A 22,426-nucleotide genomic window follows, 5' to 3' on the forward strand; every position below is an offset into this window, starting at 1 on the left:
ATAAACTAGGAAATACCATCATATTAATAATCTTGATACTATAATATTTTGTAGCCCAACCTTCTATTATTATTATTCTATGGTTGTTACTCTTTGGTATGTTTGTTTGTGATTTGTGTTTTTGTGATATCAAAATGGCGACGCCTGTCTGCGGCCGAATGGAGTATTATTGAGAATGTGTGATGTGACCCGTTGACTGTTGTTATCGACCGAATTACACAATTATTCAACTTTAATAAACATAATTATTTTCCACAGTTACCATATCTTATACGCATTTGATGTGAGTTTTGTTTTGAGAGTGATATCTTTATAAATGTTGTTTTTGTTCTTGAATCAAACTTCGTTCAGCTAACAGGTCAGCATAATCATCGTGCAATTGAGGATTTAGGCTATGCACTAACGGAAATTAATGTATTGTTTTGTGACATTCGCGAAGAACTGTATTAAGTGTTTCAGAATATAAACGTAGAACTATACCATTAAATTTTCGATGAATGTAACTTCTACCAATAGACCTACTCTTTTTGATAATGTCATCACCTAACGATGATTTAGATAACAGTGCTTTGGGGTTAGAAAAATCCGAACCTTTGATTGATGATTCTAGGCATATCATAAACAAAACCACCATAGGCCTACATGAATCCTCTGAAACCCAGCTGAGCAATAACGCTGTTACAAACTCTGTTGATAAAGTTAGTGCCAGTTTTAGTAAAATGAGCGAAGTAGACTCAGATATCAACGTTGCAGAAAAAAATGCCTCTTCTAGTGAAGAAGCCATGCAATTGGAGTATGATAATACCAGTGAAGATTGTCTTAATGATAATATGACTATTGACAAGAAAAAACTTAATATTGATGATGGAGATGATAATAGTGCTGAGCCAACTGTCAGTGAAGACGACAACCTACTCTCTGAAATTTCCAAATTAGTTGATCAGCAACATGGTGACAGTGATTCTCAGATAGTAAGTGAATCTGACTGTCAAGACAATAATGTGGAAAAGGACAATGCAATTGACATGGAAAGCAACATTGATGAAGTAAACAATGATGTTGAAGGCAACAGTGAAGGTAAGTTAGATAGTGCTCCTCAAGATAAAGTAGGTAACACATTAACAAGCGAAATAAAGAAGCCGAAGGAGAGTGCTGTTCAGAGGCTAGCGAGCTTGGGTCTAATTCCTGAGGAAAAACCTGTTGTGGAAGATAAAGAAACAATTCTAAAAAAACTGGCTAGTCGAGGTGGAATTTCCATTGTGCCAGCAGGATCCAGGCCCTCACCATCAAGTTCTCCAGTGTCAGTAAAACCTGTGTCTAGTAATGTATCACCAACCAAACAAGTAACATCTAAGACAGGATCTGTGAAGCCTTCATTGACGTTGAAACCTCCAGTGGCTGGGAAATCTCAAAATATTAGCAATCCTTCTGTATCCATACCTACTCCAGTGAAACCTATTTATAAACCTGGGCCTAAGTCGGCAAAGAAGAAAATAAAAATTGATCCCGGTAATTCTTTAGACATTGAAAAGGATTTTAACTCTCTTATAAATATCCTCTCTACTGGGGCTGATGTGAGTAGCACTTCAGTTACCTCCAGTACCGGTACTACTGAAGAAAAAAGTGTATCTGGTGAAATTGTTTCAGAAGATGTAAATGAATCTAAACTTGAATCCCAGCTTGAAATGAATGAAGCATCTAATCAGAGTACAAACGATGGACATGTAAGTGGGATGGATGTCGATACAAATGACGATAAAACCTTCGAGTCAGAAACTGAAAGTCATGATGACTCTAAATTGGATCAATGTTCTGAAACTGATGAGAAAGATCCATCCAAAAACAAGAATAAAAATGTTATTGAAGAGGGCTCTGCTGAAATACTTCTCATAGCAGACAAAAATGTATTTTACAATAAAGTTCAAGAGTTCAACAGAGACATGAGGTATGTTAGTTTAGTTAGTAAAGTACCTACCTATTTAGGCCTTAAGCTTAGCTAGGTATTCGGTCCAGCTACTAAAAGTCTAGTTTAAGTGAATTTCCCATAGCCTATAGAGAATACCCTAAGCTATTTACTGTAGGTGTCATGGTAAGACCTACCTAAACTTAGAAACACCATCAGTTTAAATTCATAAATAAAATTATGCGTTTGTTAGGTCGATAACTTGAGTTATTAAAGGAACACTTCTGTTTTATAAGTAAAAATTATCCAATTTTGAATGAATTTGGTACAAACTAGTATAGGTTTAAACTTGTACGTTTATTCAAACAATTTCCATAAACTAAGTTAGCATGATCAGACTGTGTGGGAACAGCAAGGCATCGAGTTATGCCAGAGATACTATAACTCATTAAACCGGCCACTATCAAACTTGAGATAAAGACTTATACAGTAGATTCCCTCTTATCTGGACTCCTTGGGACCGAAGCCAGTCCGGATACCGGTAACGGTTTTTCCGGTTAAACCGACATCCCCACAAACTCATTAAAGTGATGTGATGAGATAGCCTAAATGGTATATTGTAAGTAATTAACTAATTTACAGCAAAGATTGTGTAATTAGCCTTTTTATTTAACTAAAAAGAAGTAACTGTACAATAGTAAGTGTGATAGTACCTAGTCAACATTATATTATTACACTAAATACATATTTTTATTTAGGCCTATTGTCAAATTTGTAAAATTGTCAAAATTGTAAAGTCAAAAAATTGTAATGTAAAATTGTATTGTCAAAATTTGTAAACTGTGCCTTTTAAATGCCCGATATTGGTTTGTATATCTAAGCTATTTTGTTACAGTATTGCAGCTCTGACAGTGTTTTCTGAGATGCATCAACAGGATCCCAGGATTCGAAACCGGGGCAAAAAGCGGAAAGCCAACGACTCAAGTGAAGCTGACTCCAACCATGCTGAGGGGACGGAAGAGAACGTTTTTGAAGCTGGAAAAAAGGCAGAGGTAGGCCTACAATTGCTGTTTAACAGACATGTAACATAGGCCTACTTACAAAGTTACGATAGCCTAAAGATTTTAGCAGTAGAACGCCTTATTTGACTTTCCTTGTTTCAAAAACTTCTTTAAATTTGAATTTTTATCATGACTCTTAGAATTGCAATTTTATGTGATCAGTGTAAAAAAACATCACTTATTCTCAAATATTCTTAAATGGCTGAAATGATTTCAAACATATGGAAACTCGGTTGGCACAAAAGTAGAGACATTACACTATTCTCTTTCTATCGACTATGGAAAAACAACTTGATTAGGTAATGTACTGAGTATTTGACATATTAACGATGCGTGGAGTTGGAATAAGGCCTAATACTGTACTGCACACCCAGTCAAAGTGCAGTCCCTGCCTTTTCACCTGCTCCTTTACCCGCCATAGTCCCATAGTTGGTGAGACTGTTTTGCCATTGGCTAGTCACTTTTTTTGAAAAGCTACGTATGCAAAACCGGAAACAAGCATTAAGTATTGCACTCTTAACCGACCTATAATTTTATCTGTTTCATAACAGTGTTGAAACAGTTTATAAATGCTATTTTCATATCATTTCCTATATATTGTAGTAAGATAACTTAGTTTGTAAAAATTCAAAAGACAATAAAGAATATTTCATTTCACTATTTTAAAGTGTCATCTAGTTGTAGTCAAATTCTAATGCTAAAAATGTCTGAAATAATCTCCAAAATAACCCAAATAGTTGAGTTAAATGATGTGTACCTATGTCACAGATTAAATTACTTATCTTTCTCTGTTAACTTACAGAATGGAATTACCATCCTGGAGGCTTTGTCTGCCACTGGTCTTCGCTCTATCCGTTACGCTCGAGAGATTCCTGGTGTCAAGGAGGTGATCGCTAATGACTTCAATGAAGACGCTGTTGAAACAATAAAGAAGAATGTGGAGCACAACATGGTGGAAGACATGGTCACTACCAGCATGAGTGATGCGTCGTAAGTCTCGTGCGCATGTCATTCATACACAATGGTTAAGGCCTGGACTTAGTTTGGTCAGAATGTAAGCAGGGTTTTAATACTGTGTGGTAGTGCCTCAGTATAGGCTACTAGCTTTCCCATTTCAAATGTGAATAGCCTATGGAATTTTGCTCTGACTATTTTGCAACCAAATAGCAAAAGTATTTTAAAATCACAACGGTATTAAGTTTGATCTCTCCACAAAATTTTATAATAAACCTTAAAAACTAAAAGTAGAGTTACATGAAATTGTATATTGGATGTGAAAACTTGACTTACCTTACTGAAAAAAGTTGAAAGTACATAAACACCCCTAACACATTAATAAAGTTGTACTTTGAAGACACTAATTGAAGAAGTTTGAGCTAGTGGTATACAAAATTCTTTGTTTCAGGTGTTGATGTAGTTTCAACAGTAGGGATTTAACAGTGTTCAACAGGAGGCCTGATGTTCATCCTATCCTCTATAAAATCCTTAAAAACCTAGTGCAAACCCACCTTCACCAAAAAATGTTAATATTCAAATTATGGTTTTTTAGTTGTCCATATTAAACTACATGTGTCTGACAGTAAAAGTCAACAACTGGGTATGTAGAAACATAAAGGCGAATTGGAAGGACCAGGAGAAATAGTAAATCTTGAAACCATATTTAAATAGTACCGTAACTAAAATTGCTTTGATTTAGGCTGTTAATGTACCAACGGAAAGATGCACCTGAAGGGTTCGACGTCATCGACCTGGACCCTTACGGGTGTCCCTCGCGGTTCCTGGACGCGGCCGTACAGGCAGTAAGGGATGGAGGACTGCTGCTGGTCACTTGCACTGACATGGCCATCTTGGCTGGTAACTCTCCCGAGTCATGCTACGTCAAGTATGGTGCCGTCAGTCTACGCATGCCCGCTTGTCACGAGATGGTGAGAATAGGTAGTAATTAAGGACATTTCTATTCGAGGTCAACCACTTCAGCAATTTACACAGTTTATTCATTGACACACATTCCAGGCAACAAAATCTTGTCAAAGTATCTCTAATATGAACTCCACTCCACCTGATTGAGTTGAGTTGGACCTTGACCCTAAGTCAAGTTCCACAGCCACATGTGAGCTTTTGCTCTAGTTTCACCTTAAAGGCTTTTAGGCTTAAAATCTATAAGATAAGAATTTAGTTTATTAAAGCTCTAGGAACATAAGATAACAGAACAGAGTACTCTCACTATTACTATTTTCAGATGGGGATAGTCTTACCATAGACTAAGCAACACAAGTAGACTCCTCATCCCATTGTAAATTTTGAAGCTTGTTTTTCATGTCTAGTTCATGTACGTCCACACTGATCGCTGGGGTAGACCACATTTTGTTTATATCATTTTAGGGTTATTTTCATGATTTGTGCTTTACTATTTGGTTATATAACTAGGGGACCAGTTATTCTTTATGATTAAATCGTTTTATATGATTAAATGAGGTTTTAAATTACTGAAATGACAAGAAACAAATTGTAAACAAAACATAACCTCTACAGTTGGACGTACAGAACAAACAATAAAATTGGCTTCAGCTGTTCCATAAGGATGACAAATCTACTAAGGGAGTATGATTTATCTATGGTCTTACCCCCATATTTAGGCTACATATGTGCAACATATTTTTAGGTTGTAACTAGGGATTCTCGATACAACCGATTCTTGGACAGTAATAAAAAGAATGTGTTTTGACCACTAAGTATACGAACCTTGTTTGTAGGGGCTGAGGATAGCTCTGCAGTGTATAGAATCTCATGCTAATCGCTACGGCCGATACATCGTACCTCTGCTTTCCTTCAGTGCAGACTTCTACATTAGACTGATAGTACAGATATACACATCACCAGTTACCTGCAAGAAAACCACAAGGTTTGTGTTTGTGGTAGTCAATACACCTATAAGTTCAGTCCTGCAAGAATTCTTTGGTCGTTGAAATGGTTCTTGGGAAGAAACATGGATTTTTAACTTTTATTTACTAATTGACAGAAATATTGAATGTAATTTTTGTCAAACTAGTGATTTAATTCTATACAAATAACAGTAAAAACTGTATACATCATTAGTTAAATTTGAACTTCTTGCTATAAAATCAGTTTGTAGTACCTAAATATTTTCATAAAAACTTAATAATATTTTTTTAGTTTAAATTTTATTTTCCAGCAAGTTGGCAATGGTGTATCAGTGTGTAGGGTGTGGCACCCATTCCTTTCACCCGCTCGGAAGTACCTCTCAGGTTGGCCACAACTCCCAGCCAAAATTCTCATTAACCCAAGGCCCGCCTGTTGGTACCAATTGCTTCCACTGCAACCACAAACATAACGTGAGTATTGTGGCCCTTTGGGTGCATTTTCAGTAAACTTTGAAGTAATACTGGGTAACCCACTCAACCATGAAAACCGTAAATGAGCTGGGAATTTTGTCAACCATAAAAAACCAAGACTGAGCAAAAAATGTTACGCTTAACCGTAGATACTGGAATGTGCAGATTCCAATTGTCAATTCACAGGGTGTCTAGTAGTCGGGAAAGTCGGGAATTAGTATTGAATTTCAAAGTGGTCTTGAAAAGTCGGGATTTAGTCTTAAATTTGATTTCAAAGTCGGGAATTTTCATGATTTTGCCGCGATCGTCGTCTTGCGTTTACGTAACCGCGAAAGCCAATGACGATGATGTCTACACGGCCTCGGGAAATGTTCACGATTTTGCCGCGATAGTGGACTACGACGATGACGTTTCCCAAACCACGAGAGACGACGATGACGTTTCTGTGACAGCGGGAGATGACGATGACGTTTCCGTGACCGCGGGACATGACGATGATATCTGCTCGGCCGCAGGAAATGTTCATGATTTTATCGCGATCGCGGGAGATGACGATGACGTTTCCGTGACCGCGGGAAATGACGATGACGTTTCCGTGACCGCGGGAGATGACGATGACGTTTCCGTGACCGCGGGAGACGACGGTGATGTCTACACGGCCGCGGGAAATGTTCATGATTTTGCCGTGATCGCGGACGACGACGATCACGTTTCTGTAACCGCTGCAGTCAATGATGATGTCTAAACGTATGGTACGCGGAAGATTTCATGATGAAAAAACCAAATTTACTAGTTAGAATTTTTTATTGCTTCATTATTTGTTTCCTTGGTATCAAGAATCGAGAATCGATACATTTTGGTATCAACACCCACTAATTTTTGAAAAAACTAGTCTTGAAAGATCTGGAATTAGTCTTGAAAAGTCTGGAACTAGTCTTGAATTTCATAATGGAAATAAACTAGACACCCTGAATTCATAAAAACATTCATCGATTCATCTTTTATTGGCAATATTAAGAAATTATTCTTTGTTGATATTCATCATTGAATTTAATAGTTACTCTCAGGAACTAGTCTTGAAAGATCTGGAATTAGTCTTGAAAAGTCTGGAATTAGTCTTGAATTTTATAATGGAAATAAACTAGAAACCCTGAATTCATAAAAACATTCATCGATTCATCTTTTATTGGCAATATTAAGAAATTATTCTTTGTTGATATTCATCATTGAATTTAATAGTTACTCTCAGGATAATGATCTCTTGCAATCTTGGTGACACTGTGTTTATTTCATTATTTAACTCAAAAGATAGCCTCTTCAATTGCTTTAATATATCTAGATTCAGATTGCCATCCTTAACAAAGGTCAAAGCTTGTTAAAACCTCACTAGTTAATTTTGAAACGGTTTGTTTGAATTGATTAAGTATTGTTATAATCTAAGGCTTACCTTACGATCCAATTGATTTATTGTGGAGACCTAGGTTTCTACGTCGGAGAGTTATCGTCAGTCCTAGACTAAGCTAAACTTTGGAGGTTAGAATTGAAAAGATCATGGTCATGTATCTAAGTTCTCCACTATATCTTTGTAAATATTTATGTATATTCAGTGTTTATATTTGTAAAAATTCTATTCACCCGACAATATCTCAAGTAAGAGATGAAAACAAAAAGTTTAGCTTAGCCTAGGACTGACGATAACGCTACGGCGTAGAAACATAGGTCTCCACAATAAACCTATTGGATCGTAAGGTAAGCCTTAGATTATAACAATGTTTAATAACGATCCAGAGGCAATTTCTCCAAATGATTAAGTATCTCCACTTCATCTTGAATCGGAATGGCATATCGTGTTGCATGTGTTGTATCATAGATACCGTTGTCCTCGAATCCTAGATCTGTATGCCTCAACTCCATGCTCCTTATGATAAGTTGTGAATTTCATTTCATAGTTTTAGCTACATTACATTAGAATGTTTATTTATGTGATATGACCACATTTTTACCTATTTGTGATTTACCCTAGCTAGTGTCTTGGCATATATACTTTTTAAACTTTTACTTTAATAATAAATCCTTAACATTGCAGATCGGAGGCCCTATATGGACGAACCCTATATACAGTACAAAGTTTGTAGAAAGCATGCTGCAAGTGTTGGAAAAGGGGAGGTTTGGAACTGCTAAACGAATGCAAGGTAATTTTGTTGGTAATACAAGCACAAACGTGTAATTTTAGGCAAAATTACACATTTTAGGCTTTTCATTGATCCTGTGTCAGATCAAAGTGGAAATAGGGATGATTTTTAGAGATCACAAACACTGCTCAAGGGGCAGAAGGCCTAGCATTCTTATTTATTTGTCATTATTTATTAGAGCAAACTGTAAAAGAGGTCCTTCTTGATCCATCTCAATAAATAAGAATTTGTATTTCATTAATTACTTTTCATGGTTTCACAGGAAAAAAAACCCCAACAAGGAATCAAAATTGGGAATGTTGCTGAAAGTCAACAGTCCCGGAAGATCAAATAATTTATACCTGTGCCGCTAGGTCAAAAACTACAATGTTTGCAGTGTCTGTAGATCAAAAGTCCCAGTAAGTCAAATAGTACAGTCCGAGCTAAAAACGTGGTCTATGTTAAAGCAATTGACTTATTGGGAATTTGACCTAATGCAACAGCAGTTTTAATATAACGAAATACGGTAAAATACAAGTTCAGTTTCGCTGAGTCAACAGTGCCGGAAGATCAAAAGCAATAAAAGTGAACGTCGATTCAGTGTAAAGTAGACCTCCTGCAACGCTTACTACACCAACAAAACTCGCTTTTAGTTACTTCGTGTTTTGTCATAATTAGAATAGAGCTAAAATTATCATATTTGGTACATAGCTTATCTATTAATGCTTCTTGCCAACTGTTTGGTCAACACTGTAAATAGGGATAGTTTATGTAATAAAAAGCCTTTCGTCAAAATTTGTGGCATGAAATACACGCAAGGACGATCTGAAAATTTCTGGTTATTATATACGTTTGTAAAAGAAGATCCATTTAATTTTAGAAATATTTTATGAGTTATTATGTAGTCTAAACATAAACTGTGTAAATGTATTACGCCTCGGAAGGTTTGAAACCTGTCCAAACTATCATATATATTATTAAAACTAAATGGGGTTTTTTCACATTCTGAATCAAACCAGTCGACGGACTTTCATTATTTTTGTGTTGAAAGAAAGATAATTTTGAGAACTAGGGAATGTCAAAGCCATAATTATAATTAAGGGTCCCAGTTTTTTAGAAATTAAGTTTTAATTTTTAAAAAGTCTAGCAGCCGACGCTAACCTTCTAAGCCAGCTTTTAGTACAATATAATTTGCTTAAAATAACAGCTGTAAACATTCAGCATTTGTGACACAAATTCAGCATTTGGAAACAAATTTAAAGACATATTTAGAGTTGACTTATTTATACTATGTGTAATGCTGACCATTGATGCATTCAATTCTTAGGTATGAGGATGGCAGATTAATTAAATTTGCATAGTAAAATAGTAGGATGTTCAAATTATTTTTTAAAGTAATCTTTGTAATCATCGATTTGTTTTAGTCCCATATAATTTGTTTTAACTAACAGCTGGTTGAATGTAATATTGTTCCATATAACTATTAGGTTTTTGGCGAATTTCCTATATAGGGAATAAGCTATTACCGTAGTACTTATGGTAACACCTGGACCCGGGACGGATTTAATTTTTCGTTTTGAGGTCCCAAGAGGCCAAAAACACCATCCGTTCTAATTCATATATACAAGGTGATCAACTCAAGGAGGCCCACCATTGGGAAATTGGAAACGGTAAGAATTAGAGAAACCATTAAATGGGGGACATTCCTTTATTTTTTATGGCAGTTAAAAATATGATTTTAGTTTTTTTATCATGTTATCGGATAGAATATGCAATTTAACAACTTTTTTAGCCTTGACACTTTTTCGATAAACCCACTCGTTTAGGAGTACAGCCTATGGAAAAATTACTTCCGGTGTACATTTTACATCATGTAGCTCCTAAACGAGTAAGTTTAGAGCAAAATTGCAAAAAGTAAATTAGTCATAGAATTGCATCTACATTCCATAAAGACTATAAAATAAACAGTTTTCCACTTTTCAAGTTTGCCGCCATTTTTTTAATAATATAATTCATATTTTTAATGAATTTTATGGTCTTTTTGGAATGTGGATGCAATTGTAAGACTTTTTTACTCTTCACATTTTGCTATAAACTTACTTGTTTAGGAGCTACATGATGTAATATGTACACCGGAAGTCATTTTTCCATAGGCTGTAACTCCTAAACGAGTGGGTTTATCGAAAAAATGTCTTGAATACAAAAGTTTTTAAATTGCATGTTCTATCCGAAAACATGATAAAATACAGGGTTGTTCCATAAGAAATTTCAAATTTGGCCGCCATTTTGGAAAATGGCGGCTGAATTTCAAAAAACTAAAAGCATTTTTTTAACTGCCACAAAAAGTAAAGGTATGTCTTCCATTTTAAGTTTTCTCTAATTCTTACCGTTTCCGATATCCCAATGGTGGCCTCCTTGAGTTGATCACCCTGTATAGCCTATATTTATTTATTTATATATTTTTCCCGGGGGGAACCCCAGGACCCCGCTCCTTTTTGGGGGGTATTCCATACCCCCCAGGCCCCCGGTGACCCCCCCAAAATATATGTCTAGGACCGCCCTTGTCTTCTTTACCTATAAAACACATGGGATACAGCCTTTCTTCACTGATCACGTAATGCGTGATTTTCTATAAAGTCTTGGAAAAATAAAAGGTAAAATACATAGAATAAAGGTGTACTGTATGTGGTTTACACACAAATATTCATCAAACTGTGTGATATTTTGTTATTGCAATGAACAATTTGGGAGTATCGTATTGTTTAAGTCGATGTAAAATCTCTGTTGATTCTGTTTTACAAGCAAACCAAAAAGATACAGTAGTCACCACTCTATGCGACATATTCTAACCAGAAAATTGTAATTGTATGATTATATAAGCATTGGTAGGATTGCAAAGTACTACACAAACATTATTTCAAGGGTAATAACAGTCACAATTTCCGCCGACTTAAAGAGTCAACTAAAATATTATACTAATGGACACAACTAAATGGAACAACTAATGGAACAACTCACGATGTACATATAACAGTTCGATATAAGCATTGAGTATACACGTCAGTGGATACGTGTATACCCAATGATATAAGCAACGGTTCTTGCAATTTATTGCTTATTGTTTTTTAGAGTTGTTTTCGGACTTACTCACACTCGTATAAGGTTGACCACATTTGTCATTGATAATGTAGCCATGTTACATGGTTACACCCGTTGTCAAGAATATGTTTACAAGTTTTTCGTCTGTTTTTGAATAGCGATACATTTTTTCACATACTTAAGAACCACCTGATTTCGTGCATTACATGTTCGTCTCATTGTTTGGTAAAATGGATTAAATTATCCAGCAAACCCAAATTGAAATAGTAAATATAGTATTTCAAACAAATCAGTAACATGTTAATAATGTAACCTACATTATTTCCTTGAACTGCATAACAGCAATTAATTGGGCTGATCATAATATAAAAAAATCAATATGTTCTTCATAGGCATAACATGGGTTCATAACATGAGCCGCTGGGGCTGAGCCCAAGGGATTTAAAAATGTAAGGTTGGTTTGCTAATGTACGTGACACGCTCTTTCTTTGAGACATGAATGGTCAAAATCGCCTAAGAAATGCGGAGGAGTTCAACGGAAAAATTTCGTGTTGGCGTTATACAGTATAGTTGAAAAGTCCTGGATTTGCTATATTTTTTTAACAATATAGATAAAGTAGTGAGACTTGGTATATCAATAATAGCCATAAACATCTACTGTCTTGAGCTATTATCACTTTTTTGTCCCTTAAGGGGGATGGACCACAAAGGCTAAGACAAAATTCTTATATAATTTTAATACTATTTTACCTGTTTTTGAAATGGCGACCATACAAATGTATGCATTTTAAGCCAAGTATGAATGGAGTTGAGTGTGTGATGAATGGAGCGATCTTGTTGTCCTGTTAGTGACTAAGGCCGACGTAATCCTTAGACACAGCTTTTAATTAATAGTCCATACAGTCAATTAATAGCAGCAGAGGTCAAGTTTGGTAGGTATCAAATTAAAGGTTTTATTTATAAAAATACACGAGCTGTTGGCCCGTCCTACGTACGGAAAACGAGTAGTAAATTAAAACTGAATATGATTCAGAACAGCTAGTTTACAACTTGGTGGCCGATTCACACACACTGGCTTTGAGTATAGTAGCTACATACCACCTTCCACTGCATAGGCCTACTATCACTTACCGTACCTTATTTTACCACCTTGGCCACTGAAACCTCTAAAATGATCCTGGCCTCCAGTTCTCTTCAATCCCCTGCCATTTCTGGATGACAGGAAGATACCAGTCTGAAGATATCTTTCATTACTTGGTCTTCCAAGTGGTCGTCTACCTTGTAGTACTCCTTGGAATGCACTTTTAAAAGTTGAAGTATCTTCTCTCCGCCACGCAAAGCCTGTCCAGCCCATCCGAGACCGAGCCTTTTGGTCTACTTTTGGAATGTACCCCTTTATCAAGTTTCAGAATCATACAGTACTACTGGGATAGTTATGATATGGTATGAATCGATTTTGGTTTCTACTGACACCCTGCAGCTTACTGGTCGGTTTTCTGGAGACCTACTACAACGGTTGATATTTTCATTACGAATAAAATGTGTACTATATGCAGTCATACTTATATACAAACATCTAGAAAAAATGTATCAACACGTAAACCACTTATATCCTAAAGGATTAAGCACTTATACTTAGACGGATTGCATTATTTATGACAAAACTTGATTATACGTTTAAAATGTTTAGTTCAAAATTACACAATCTCCTGATAACATAGATCTTTTACGGTAGAAAATAAACTGCTTTTTAAAGTAAAATAGTGTGTAGGCAAACTCTGACGATCAATATTTTTGTATACAAACAACTTGTAACATAAGCATTTCAATGACAGTTAGAAACCAGCTGTTAGTTAAACCACCACTAAATTAAACGACTTTAACTCGTCCGTCGGCTGCTAGACTTTTTGAAAATTAAAACTTAATTTCTAAAAAACTGAAACCCTAAACTAAAATTATGGCTTCGACATTCCCTAGTTCTCAAAATGATCTTTCTTTCAACACAAAAATCATAAAAATCCGTCAAGTGGTTGATTCAGAATCGTGAAATAAAAAAACCCTGTTTCGCTTTAATATATAAGGATTGCCGCAAACCCAAACTCAAACGATGATGATGATAATAATGTTAATGATCTAGCTAAAACATATCGTTTGAAATTTAACAGCTGAAAATAAGTGAAATAGAAAAGGTTTTGGTTAAATCCATCAAATTTTAATTTGACACTAGTAATTACTAGTGCACTTGTTGCTATCTCCCCCCTTCGGTTTCATATATTCCACTCAATTAGTTCAAACTTAGGAGGATTAAACATTAATGTTAATTAGTGTTAAATCCTCCTAGGTTCAAACTTGAAACACCTAGATCGAAACTCGCCTGTCGTTATTTTAACATCGCCTTATTTTTTTACTATATTTTTCTAAAAAGAAAGATTATATTGATTTACTTTGGATTTTAAAAATGTGAACGTCTTATTTTATTAAAGATTTATGGTGATACGTAAATATTGTGGTGTAGTAAACTATATTATATTGTAGTTAAGTGTTAAATTTTGAAATTTTAGGGTGAATCGTTTGAGATGAATCTTTTTTTATAACATGGGTCTCTCACCTTAACATACATACCAAGTTTCATAAACATCGGTTGGAAAAGTGTAAATATAGGCTAAATATTTGTATGTAAAAAATACAAAATGGCGGATATCTGGTTAACGAAACGATTTTGGAAAATGTTATCCTTCATTTTCTGTTTATTTTGACCCAAGGAATTACTAGGTTAAGTATCTCTCCGCTTATTTTTAACACCCTGTTTATGATGTATTCTTATTAATATAAGTGAAAAATGTAAGCTGGTAATACAGAAAGATGTTTTATAAATAATATGAATGTACTGGTAATCTGTATATTCATCTTTTTCTTGTCCTTAGAACTGTAAATTAAAAGTCCACTCAGCAGTCGCATCGTACGATGTAGTTCTTTCCATGCGTTGCGAAATGCTAAATTTGCCGTCTTCTTCAACCCAAGTTATCTACTGAACCACTGATTGTAAAAAATTCAAAAAAATATATTTTACGCATCACACTTTTGGCTACAACTTTGCCACAGACAAAACCTCTCTAACCCAAAAACAAAAAAAATCTCGCATGCTAACTTTTTCATGTTAGAAATCACGATTTAAAACTATTTCACCATACAAATCATTTTTTATTATTTAGATCGGTAAATAGTTTAAAGTTCCAACAAAATAGTCATCGAGTAGGACTAACCAAGAAGCTCTGTGCCAAATTTCAAAATTTTAGCACAACTTTAAGTACACCAAAACACGAAATTATTGAAGTCATGCGTCGAGAGGACTATCGTTGTTTTTAACAGATTATACTTTTGACCTTCCGGCACTGTTGACTCAGCGAAACTGAACTTATATTTTATCTTATTTCGTTATATTAAAACTGCTGTTGCATTAGGTCAAATTCCCAATAAGTCAATTGCTTTAACATAGACTAAGCTTTTAGCCCGGACTGTACTATTTGACTTTCTGGGATTTTTGATCTACAGACACTGCAAACATTGTAGTTTTTGACCTAGCGGCACAGGTATAAATTATTTGACCTTCCGGGACTGTTGACTTTCTGCAACGCGTCCATCAAAATTGCTATAGGCTACATTATTTTATTTGTGACAAAAGTTGTACATGATCAAAAAGATATTCACAGAAAAAAATTGATACTGGCTCATTGCTTATAAGTTGTATGGCTTCTTCCGCTAACAGAGATAATCCAATTTTTTAACAAAATGTTAGTACTATCTTTAACCAAAACGTTCTAGTTGTATAACAATTTGGCTGGTCCATATGTAGATGGGAGTTGATACTAGGCCTACCTAGTATCAACAATGAAATAAAACTAATCAATCCATTTTGCCAAACCATTTAAGTCCTATTATAGTATTGCCCTGTCAGCTTAGTGTGAGCAAAGCTTGATTAAATAGTTGACAGTTTATATTATTTTTTTTATTAGAGAACAATATTAACATCTTCTCAACATGCATCATAACTCCGGTAACTTAATGATACATTTGTTTTGTATAGGAATGCTGGAAGTTATTAGGGAGGAGTTACAAGATGTTCCATTGTACTACACCATTTCAGGGCTGTGCACCAAACTACACTGTCAGGCCATACCTCTGATAGACATCAGGTAATTATGTAGAATAACTCAGTCTAGCTGATAATATAACAAAGGGCACAAGCCTCTAGATTTAATTTTTTTCGTTGGGATAGCATGTTTACCTCCACAGGAAAGTCCATTCTGGCACAGTAAAATAAATACTTTATTGTGTGCAGTTTATGTGTTTCTTGTGCTAGAATGGTCTCTTTTCCGTTAAAGTCTATCTCAACAAAAATTCTTAGTCCAGTAAATTATTTTTTCTAATCAAGTCAGTTAATCAATAAATCAATTTTTATGCAGCAATACTCTCCTGGATATGTATTTTAAGTAGGGATGGACGGGATTGAATTTTTAGTTCGGGACGGGATTTTTATTTCCTTCCCAATTTTCAGGACAGGACGGGACAGTATTTTTTCCTGTGCAAAAATAGGGTTTGTTTTAAAAGTCTTGAGTATTGCAGTTACCAAAAAAGACAAACAAAATCAAATTTTACAGTTTGTGGCACTGATCTATAAAAACTTATAACGGGTCAAACAAATTAAAGGTATAGAAAAAACTTGTTACTAAATAATGTCATATCTGGTGAAATTTAACTGTAAATCATCAGTCTCATTATAAAATACCCTTACCTAACCACAAACAGGTAGGCCTATTGGAACAGACTATCACTACATTTTCCAACTGATCGTCAAAATGACTCTCGGTCACACCACAATCTTTGAAATGACTAGACGGTTATGGTTGAAATGACTACCGGTCACGGTGTGATCTTCAAAATGACTCCGCAGTCACGACACGATCTTCAAAATGACTCAGCAGTCATGGCGTGATCATCGAAATATTTAAAAATGTAGCCTATTGCTTTGTTGTACCCTTGTATTTTTTTACTACAAGAATAATGTTATTAAAGGATATAACCGTATTTACAATCAAGCTATTAAAAGCATAAGTGCCTAAATTGCCAAGATGTTTAGTTAATGTTCTGTTGTAGGTCGGCCATTTTAAACGCTGGCTACAGAGTGTCTGCCTCCCACGCAGCACCAACGGCCATCAAGACCAACGCACCCTCCAAGATCATCTGGGACATTATGAGGTAGAGTTTGGCTGTTGTTGTTTAACTCATAATATTACCATTGAAGTACTTATGAACATTCAATTTGTGATAAATTTGGTATGAACCCTTATTGATGCTTGCTCTCTTTCAAGCCACCCAAGTTCTGTGTAAGAAATCATTGATAATAATGTTAGAATGTTTTTTTTTTGTTGGACCAATTTCTTTTAAAATTGTTATTATCTTTTAGACAATATTCTTTGCTTGTAATATGTACAAAATACACATACCTACCATAAAGTCTATGCTAAGCAAAACTTTAAATTGTGAGATTGTAATCCTAACTTTTCTATTAGCACCAAGATTACCTGGACTTTTTCTATGACAAGCTAGCTGATATCCCTTTAGCATAAAAATTACAATCCTTGCATTAAACCTTTCCTTAAACATGACTAATCTATATATATAAAATCCAATGTATGTTTGTATATTTGTATGTTTGTATATTTGTATGTTTGTCCTTTATGGACTCCAAAACCGCTCGACAGATTGTAATGAAACTTTCAGGCATTATTAAGCATTATTCAAGGATGGTTTGTGTGAAGTTTGGGACAGATCCGTCATTAGGGCTCCGCCCCAGTGGCTCTGGAGTTTCCCATGTTAACCTTATGAGTACTCATATTTAAATGGAATTAAAGAATCTTAACAGCTAGTGCAACTAAACAATTTTATTCTGTGATGTTCAATAGCATTAAAAAGTTAATAGGTTTACCAACAGGGTGCAGCACTATATTTATTTTTAATTTATGAGAACAGAATGAACGAGCATGTGACATAAAACCACAATAGGACAGGACGACGTCTGTCGGGCCAGCTAGTTAATTATAATTAAAGGACAATCAAACTAATTGTTATTATTGACAGTGATATTCCGTAAAGCATTTGAGAAATGCTTGGTAAGGTTTGTACCACTCCCAAGTATGTTGTCTGCTGCAGATGTTGGGTGCATATGAACCCTGTATCAGAGAAGCGTCTAGTCCCGGGGTCCGTTGCCGCAGCCATCATACTGGAGCCGCCCAACCTCATAGCTAACTTTGACATCCATCCTCGCGCCAGGCCAAGCAGTGCCATCCGCAAACTGGTCAGGTACCAGCAGAACCCGGAGAAGAACTGGGGACCCGGCACTCGAGCTCGGTGCAAGTAAGTACCAGTACCACTCGTCTTCATGAATGAGAAGCATTCTAGTGTACCTTTTCGCTTCAGTCTTTTTCCATCTGGATGTTCAACCTTTTGAAATACAAGTGGAATGATAATGCATATGACCTACAAAAACGGCTTCGGATTTTTGTTGACCACGTTTTTTTTAGCCAACTTCCCATTAGGGAAGAAACTATTACCTTATTAGTAGGTGGCGCGGTATACTTTTTCATTTTTATGTCCCCAAAGGCCAAAAACAAATCTAATCAAATATCAGTGGAAACATCACTAAGGATTCGTATCCCGTCTCAAGTCCAAGTTAGGTCTGGTTTGCGGTGTGCATCTCATGGTATCCACACGACCAAAAAAATAATCACGCTTACTGGATCAAGAAATCCGCATGATTTTTTTGTTCAATCCTGAGTGTTAGGCTATATTTGACGTATCATGCTTAAATAGTTGTTTAAACTTTGCTATATTTTGCTACAGTAGTTTAATCATTTGGAGTTTTTTTTTTATTAAGTAGAAAAAAATCAAATAGCAGTAATAACTGAAAATCCCGATTTATCCCGCATCCCGTTTTAATACTGCTCATGGTCTAAAAATCCCGTTTTCGTGATAATAATCCAGCGTATGGAAACACTGCTCATGAGAAGCTTATCTGTCTCCTCTAAGATAAACAGTGGGATTGTATTAAATAAACATAGGTTAATTTAGACAACACCTCATTGAAGTAGTAGAGTTTCTGATGGATATAAAGATTAGCAAATTATTTAAGTATGTTATTAAAACAAGTACTATTATGGCTTAAGCTTTTAAATAGGAATAAAAATAAAGGATTAATGGTGTTAACCATAAATACTTTATGGATGCTGAGGAAAATAAAATAACCTTAGCTCCTTTTATTTAGACTGAGCAGCTTGTTTTACTCTTATTCAAGGCAAAGTGGGGAAGAGGCTGTTTTAGACTGAAACTTAATTAATTGTTCAATTTACTAATTTAGCTGAACCCATGTCTACATTGAAACACTGTACATTATAGAAACAAATGGGTGTGTAATATAAATTTTGGAGCTTACATCTTGCATTTTTAACAGCCCACAACCATGTGAGCTGCCGAAATTGAGAGTTCGTAGAAGAGCCTTTTGTCAGACTATTCCTGTCTTCTGGGGTTATTGGAAAAGTGGGCTGTTAACTAAACTGTATCCTCTGAGATCTTATACTTAGGAGGTACGTCGAATGTGACCACTGATTGATTTTGAGAGGCGTAAACATTCCTTATTGTACAAGCCATTAACAATACCATTAGATTTGAATGATTTTGAATGTATGAATGATTTGTAGCATTGATGGTTTCATTTAACATTTTAAGGAAATTTAAACACTCATTCATGTGAATGATTGAATGACTGGCATTTATTTTTACCTAAGAAAGTAATTTTTTGATCAAATTCATGTATTCAAACACTTTTTAGCGAATTTCCCTATAGGGAAGTAGCTGTTACCGTAGGTGGCACGGTAAGACCTAGTACCGGGACCGATTTACTTTTTCATTTTGATGTCCGCAGAGGCCAAAAACACCATTCATTCAAATTTTGAACGATAACGTAAGTAATTTTTGTCCGATTTTGATGAAATTTAGTTGAAAGGTGTAAGGCAGGATAAACTTGAATGAGTTCACGAACCAGCATCATCGGACCATGGGAACGGGGAGTTTTATGGGGTATTTAAAATTCCTTATGTTTTCTTAAGGAGTATGCCGTACTGTAAAATCTTGTAGTTTGCTTGTTTATGGATATATTTTGATCAAACTTGGCAAATTTATTTATTTTATACCAAGTTATAAATATTTTACCAAAAAACATACTTTATTAGTTTCCTTGTAGCAGCAAACCTAGGTACTCGTCAAACCTAATGTTATTTAAATACATTTGATTGCAAATCAATTCAGAAAAATGGAAATTAGCTTAGTCGGCAGGCTTGCTGCGGCGGGGGTATTTTTTTTATTTCAGAGCATCATTGAAAAAATGTCAAATAGTCAAATACCAGACTAAAACGAGTAATTTTCACACAAATTCAATTCCAAAAATGTATTTATCGACTACAATGCATTTATTAATACATTTTTTTGTTAACTGTGGTTTTCTTTATGAATCCTATGTTATTACAGTAGAACCCCTCTTATTCAACTAGAAGACTAGAAGACTGAGTCCCTGGCAAGATAAACTAACCTATTGTAAAAACGATACTTTTATACCTAGGCTAATCAATGATTTATCACTAAAAGTAGGTTGAAAAGTCAAAAGCAGTATTTAAGTATATTGGTAGGCCTATGATTATTTAGAAAAAATCACTGTTAGTAAAAACAAACACACATTTTATTATAAAGGATTAAGTGCCAAGTGGTTAAGTAATGATCATAAAAATATTATGATTTTAGTTATCATAAACACTAGATGCGTAAAAGTTCACATTTTTTTGTCCTTAGACGCTAGGTACGAGCCCATGATTGTTTTTCTTCACATTAGTTTAGGATAGACCTAGGGGTTGCGGAATTCTCACTTAGATAAAATCCATTGGTACCCTAATTGGCGGGATTTGAACACAGGACTGAAAACCTGCGCTCTACCACTAGACCAGCTCACTCCCCCAGAGTTTACACACTAGAGCAATTATTACTAATAACTGGTAAGGATTGTTGATGGTACGAAAACGGGTAACTGAAGTCACTCAGAAGAAAAAAGTAGGAGTTTTGTTTTGAGTTTTTGAATATCTCAGTAACGGTCTGAACTCAAAATTTTTCTAGGAAACTTTGAGCATGGTTTTTTTATAAGCTTTCAGAAGAACAAACATTGTGACAAATTTAGTCATTCTCTATTATTAAGTTACCTATTGTTAAATACAATTTTTGTTTTCAGCAATGCCGAAGAAACGAAGAATGAAAAGAGGCAGATTAACCAAAATAAAAACAAGAATAAAAAGCATGTGTCAATCATTGAAGTTGTAACCATAGATGATGAAGACGAAACAACAGAAGAAGCGAAAACAGCGGAAACGTAAACCAGACCTTGAGTTGATAAAGAAAAGAAAATATGTTGTGCTTCACAGGACTTCAGTCGAGAGTATTTAAGAGTGGATTATTTAAACAAGCTATAAATTTTTATTGGTTATTTTATAAAATTTCCTGTTATTTTATATTTTATTTACCTACAGGGTATTTTTTACATTAGGTCCAAGATTTAGGTAGAATGATTAAGAGAGATATTTTCATTTAATATTTGGGTACTTAATTTCTCTAAATTAAAATAATTTTGGTAAAAAAAAAACAATCAGTTATGCTGTGTATTGTAGCATTTGATTATTTAAAAAGATTTCTTAGTAATATTTTTCTAGGTTTTTTTATTGTATAAAATTCTAAAAGAGGAATAAGTATCTTTCCTCTATACTGCAAAATTTAAATAACTTTGCAGGACAGATATGTTGGAAGTTGAATATAATATTATATTATGATGTAAATAAAGACAATTTTTACTTAATTCAATAAGTACTACAGACATGCTGTACAAAGATGTATAATTGAAGTAGAGATTTGAGTGTTAAATAAATGTCATTTGTGATATTTATGCTTTTGGTTCTTGGAAGGCTGTAACAAGCTTCCTCATCCCTATAATCCATTTACAACTTGTTGGATTTAAGAGTCCTTGGAGGCTAGCGGCCATCTTGGATAATTTCAAACAGCTGCTGAAGAGCCCAAATATTTTTTCAAACCCCAAGAGTGATTATAATTTAAATATCTAGTATACTGTGAGATTAGAAATGTTGTGTAAAGTTTGTAAGGCACTCGCAAAGGCTCGATGTTAAATTTTCTACTCGTGTCGTTAACACTATCTTTATGCGATCGTTGCGTAACCTGCTATATAAACTCCATGATTACCTTACAGGGTGTAGTCTATTGACTTCGCTATTGTGGCAACAGTTTATTTTAATTTTAAGGTAACTAAACGCTTTCACAATTTGGCAATTAGCATAACAGAGGGTTTGACAGTTCCCTTTTAAACAAATAACCTTAAAAACTCATCTGGCGTAGTTATAACATACACAGAATGAAACCTTGTTTAAATCAGATCTGAACAATACATTTTGCGGAGATATAAACCCTGGGTTGAATCAGTATGGCATTTCAATGGAAATAAAATAACCGGTATCAGTAATCTGACACTTAACGTCTCCCATTAGCTTGCCTACAACCCTTATCATGGGCAAGCAGTGGGAGAAAGTATGGTATTTTATGGCTAGAATCACACAAGTAGCAATAACTCTTGAACCGTAATTTTTACAGCAATGGTGGCTATACCACTGTTTAGAATAAATCACTTAAAAACCTCTTTTTTGGGTTCAGGGGGACCCAAAATAAATATATCCATCCAAA

The 22,426-nt window shown here is 34.9% G+C and overlaps 1 protein-coding gene across 1 annotated transcript; it reads left to right on the forward strand.

The window, feature by feature from the left end:
* The first annotated feature begins 252 nt into the window (after positions 1–252).
* LOC129001170 (tRNA (guanine(26)-N(2))-dimethyltransferase-like) lies at positions 253–21,578 on the forward strand. The gene is made up of 11 exons (XM_054428383.1): positions 253–1,945; positions 2,799–2,955; positions 3,767–3,954; positions 4,661–4,889; positions 5,718–5,866; positions 6,158–6,317; positions 8,404–8,509; positions 15,672–15,780; positions 16,742–16,843; positions 17,798–18,001; positions 20,916–21,578. The coding sequence occupies exons 1-11, from the start codon at positions 534–536 to the stop codon at positions 21,055–21,057; spliced, it is 2,958 nt and encodes a 985-aa protein (XP_054284358.1). The 5' UTR covers positions 253–533; the 3' UTR covers positions 21,058–21,578.
* The last annotated feature ends 848 nt before the right edge of the window (positions 21,579–22,426 follow it).

The sequence above is a fragment of the Macrosteles quadrilineatus genome, unplaced genomic scaffold (assembly GCF_028750875.1).
Source record: "Macrosteles quadrilineatus isolate MER2022 unplaced genomic scaffold, UCM_ALF_1.0 Scaffold_8__2_contigs__length_117827958, whole genome shotgun sequence".
In the NCBI taxonomy this organism is placed as follows: Eukaryota; Metazoa; Arthropoda; class Insecta; order Hemiptera; family Cicadellidae; genus Macrosteles; species Macrosteles quadrilineatus.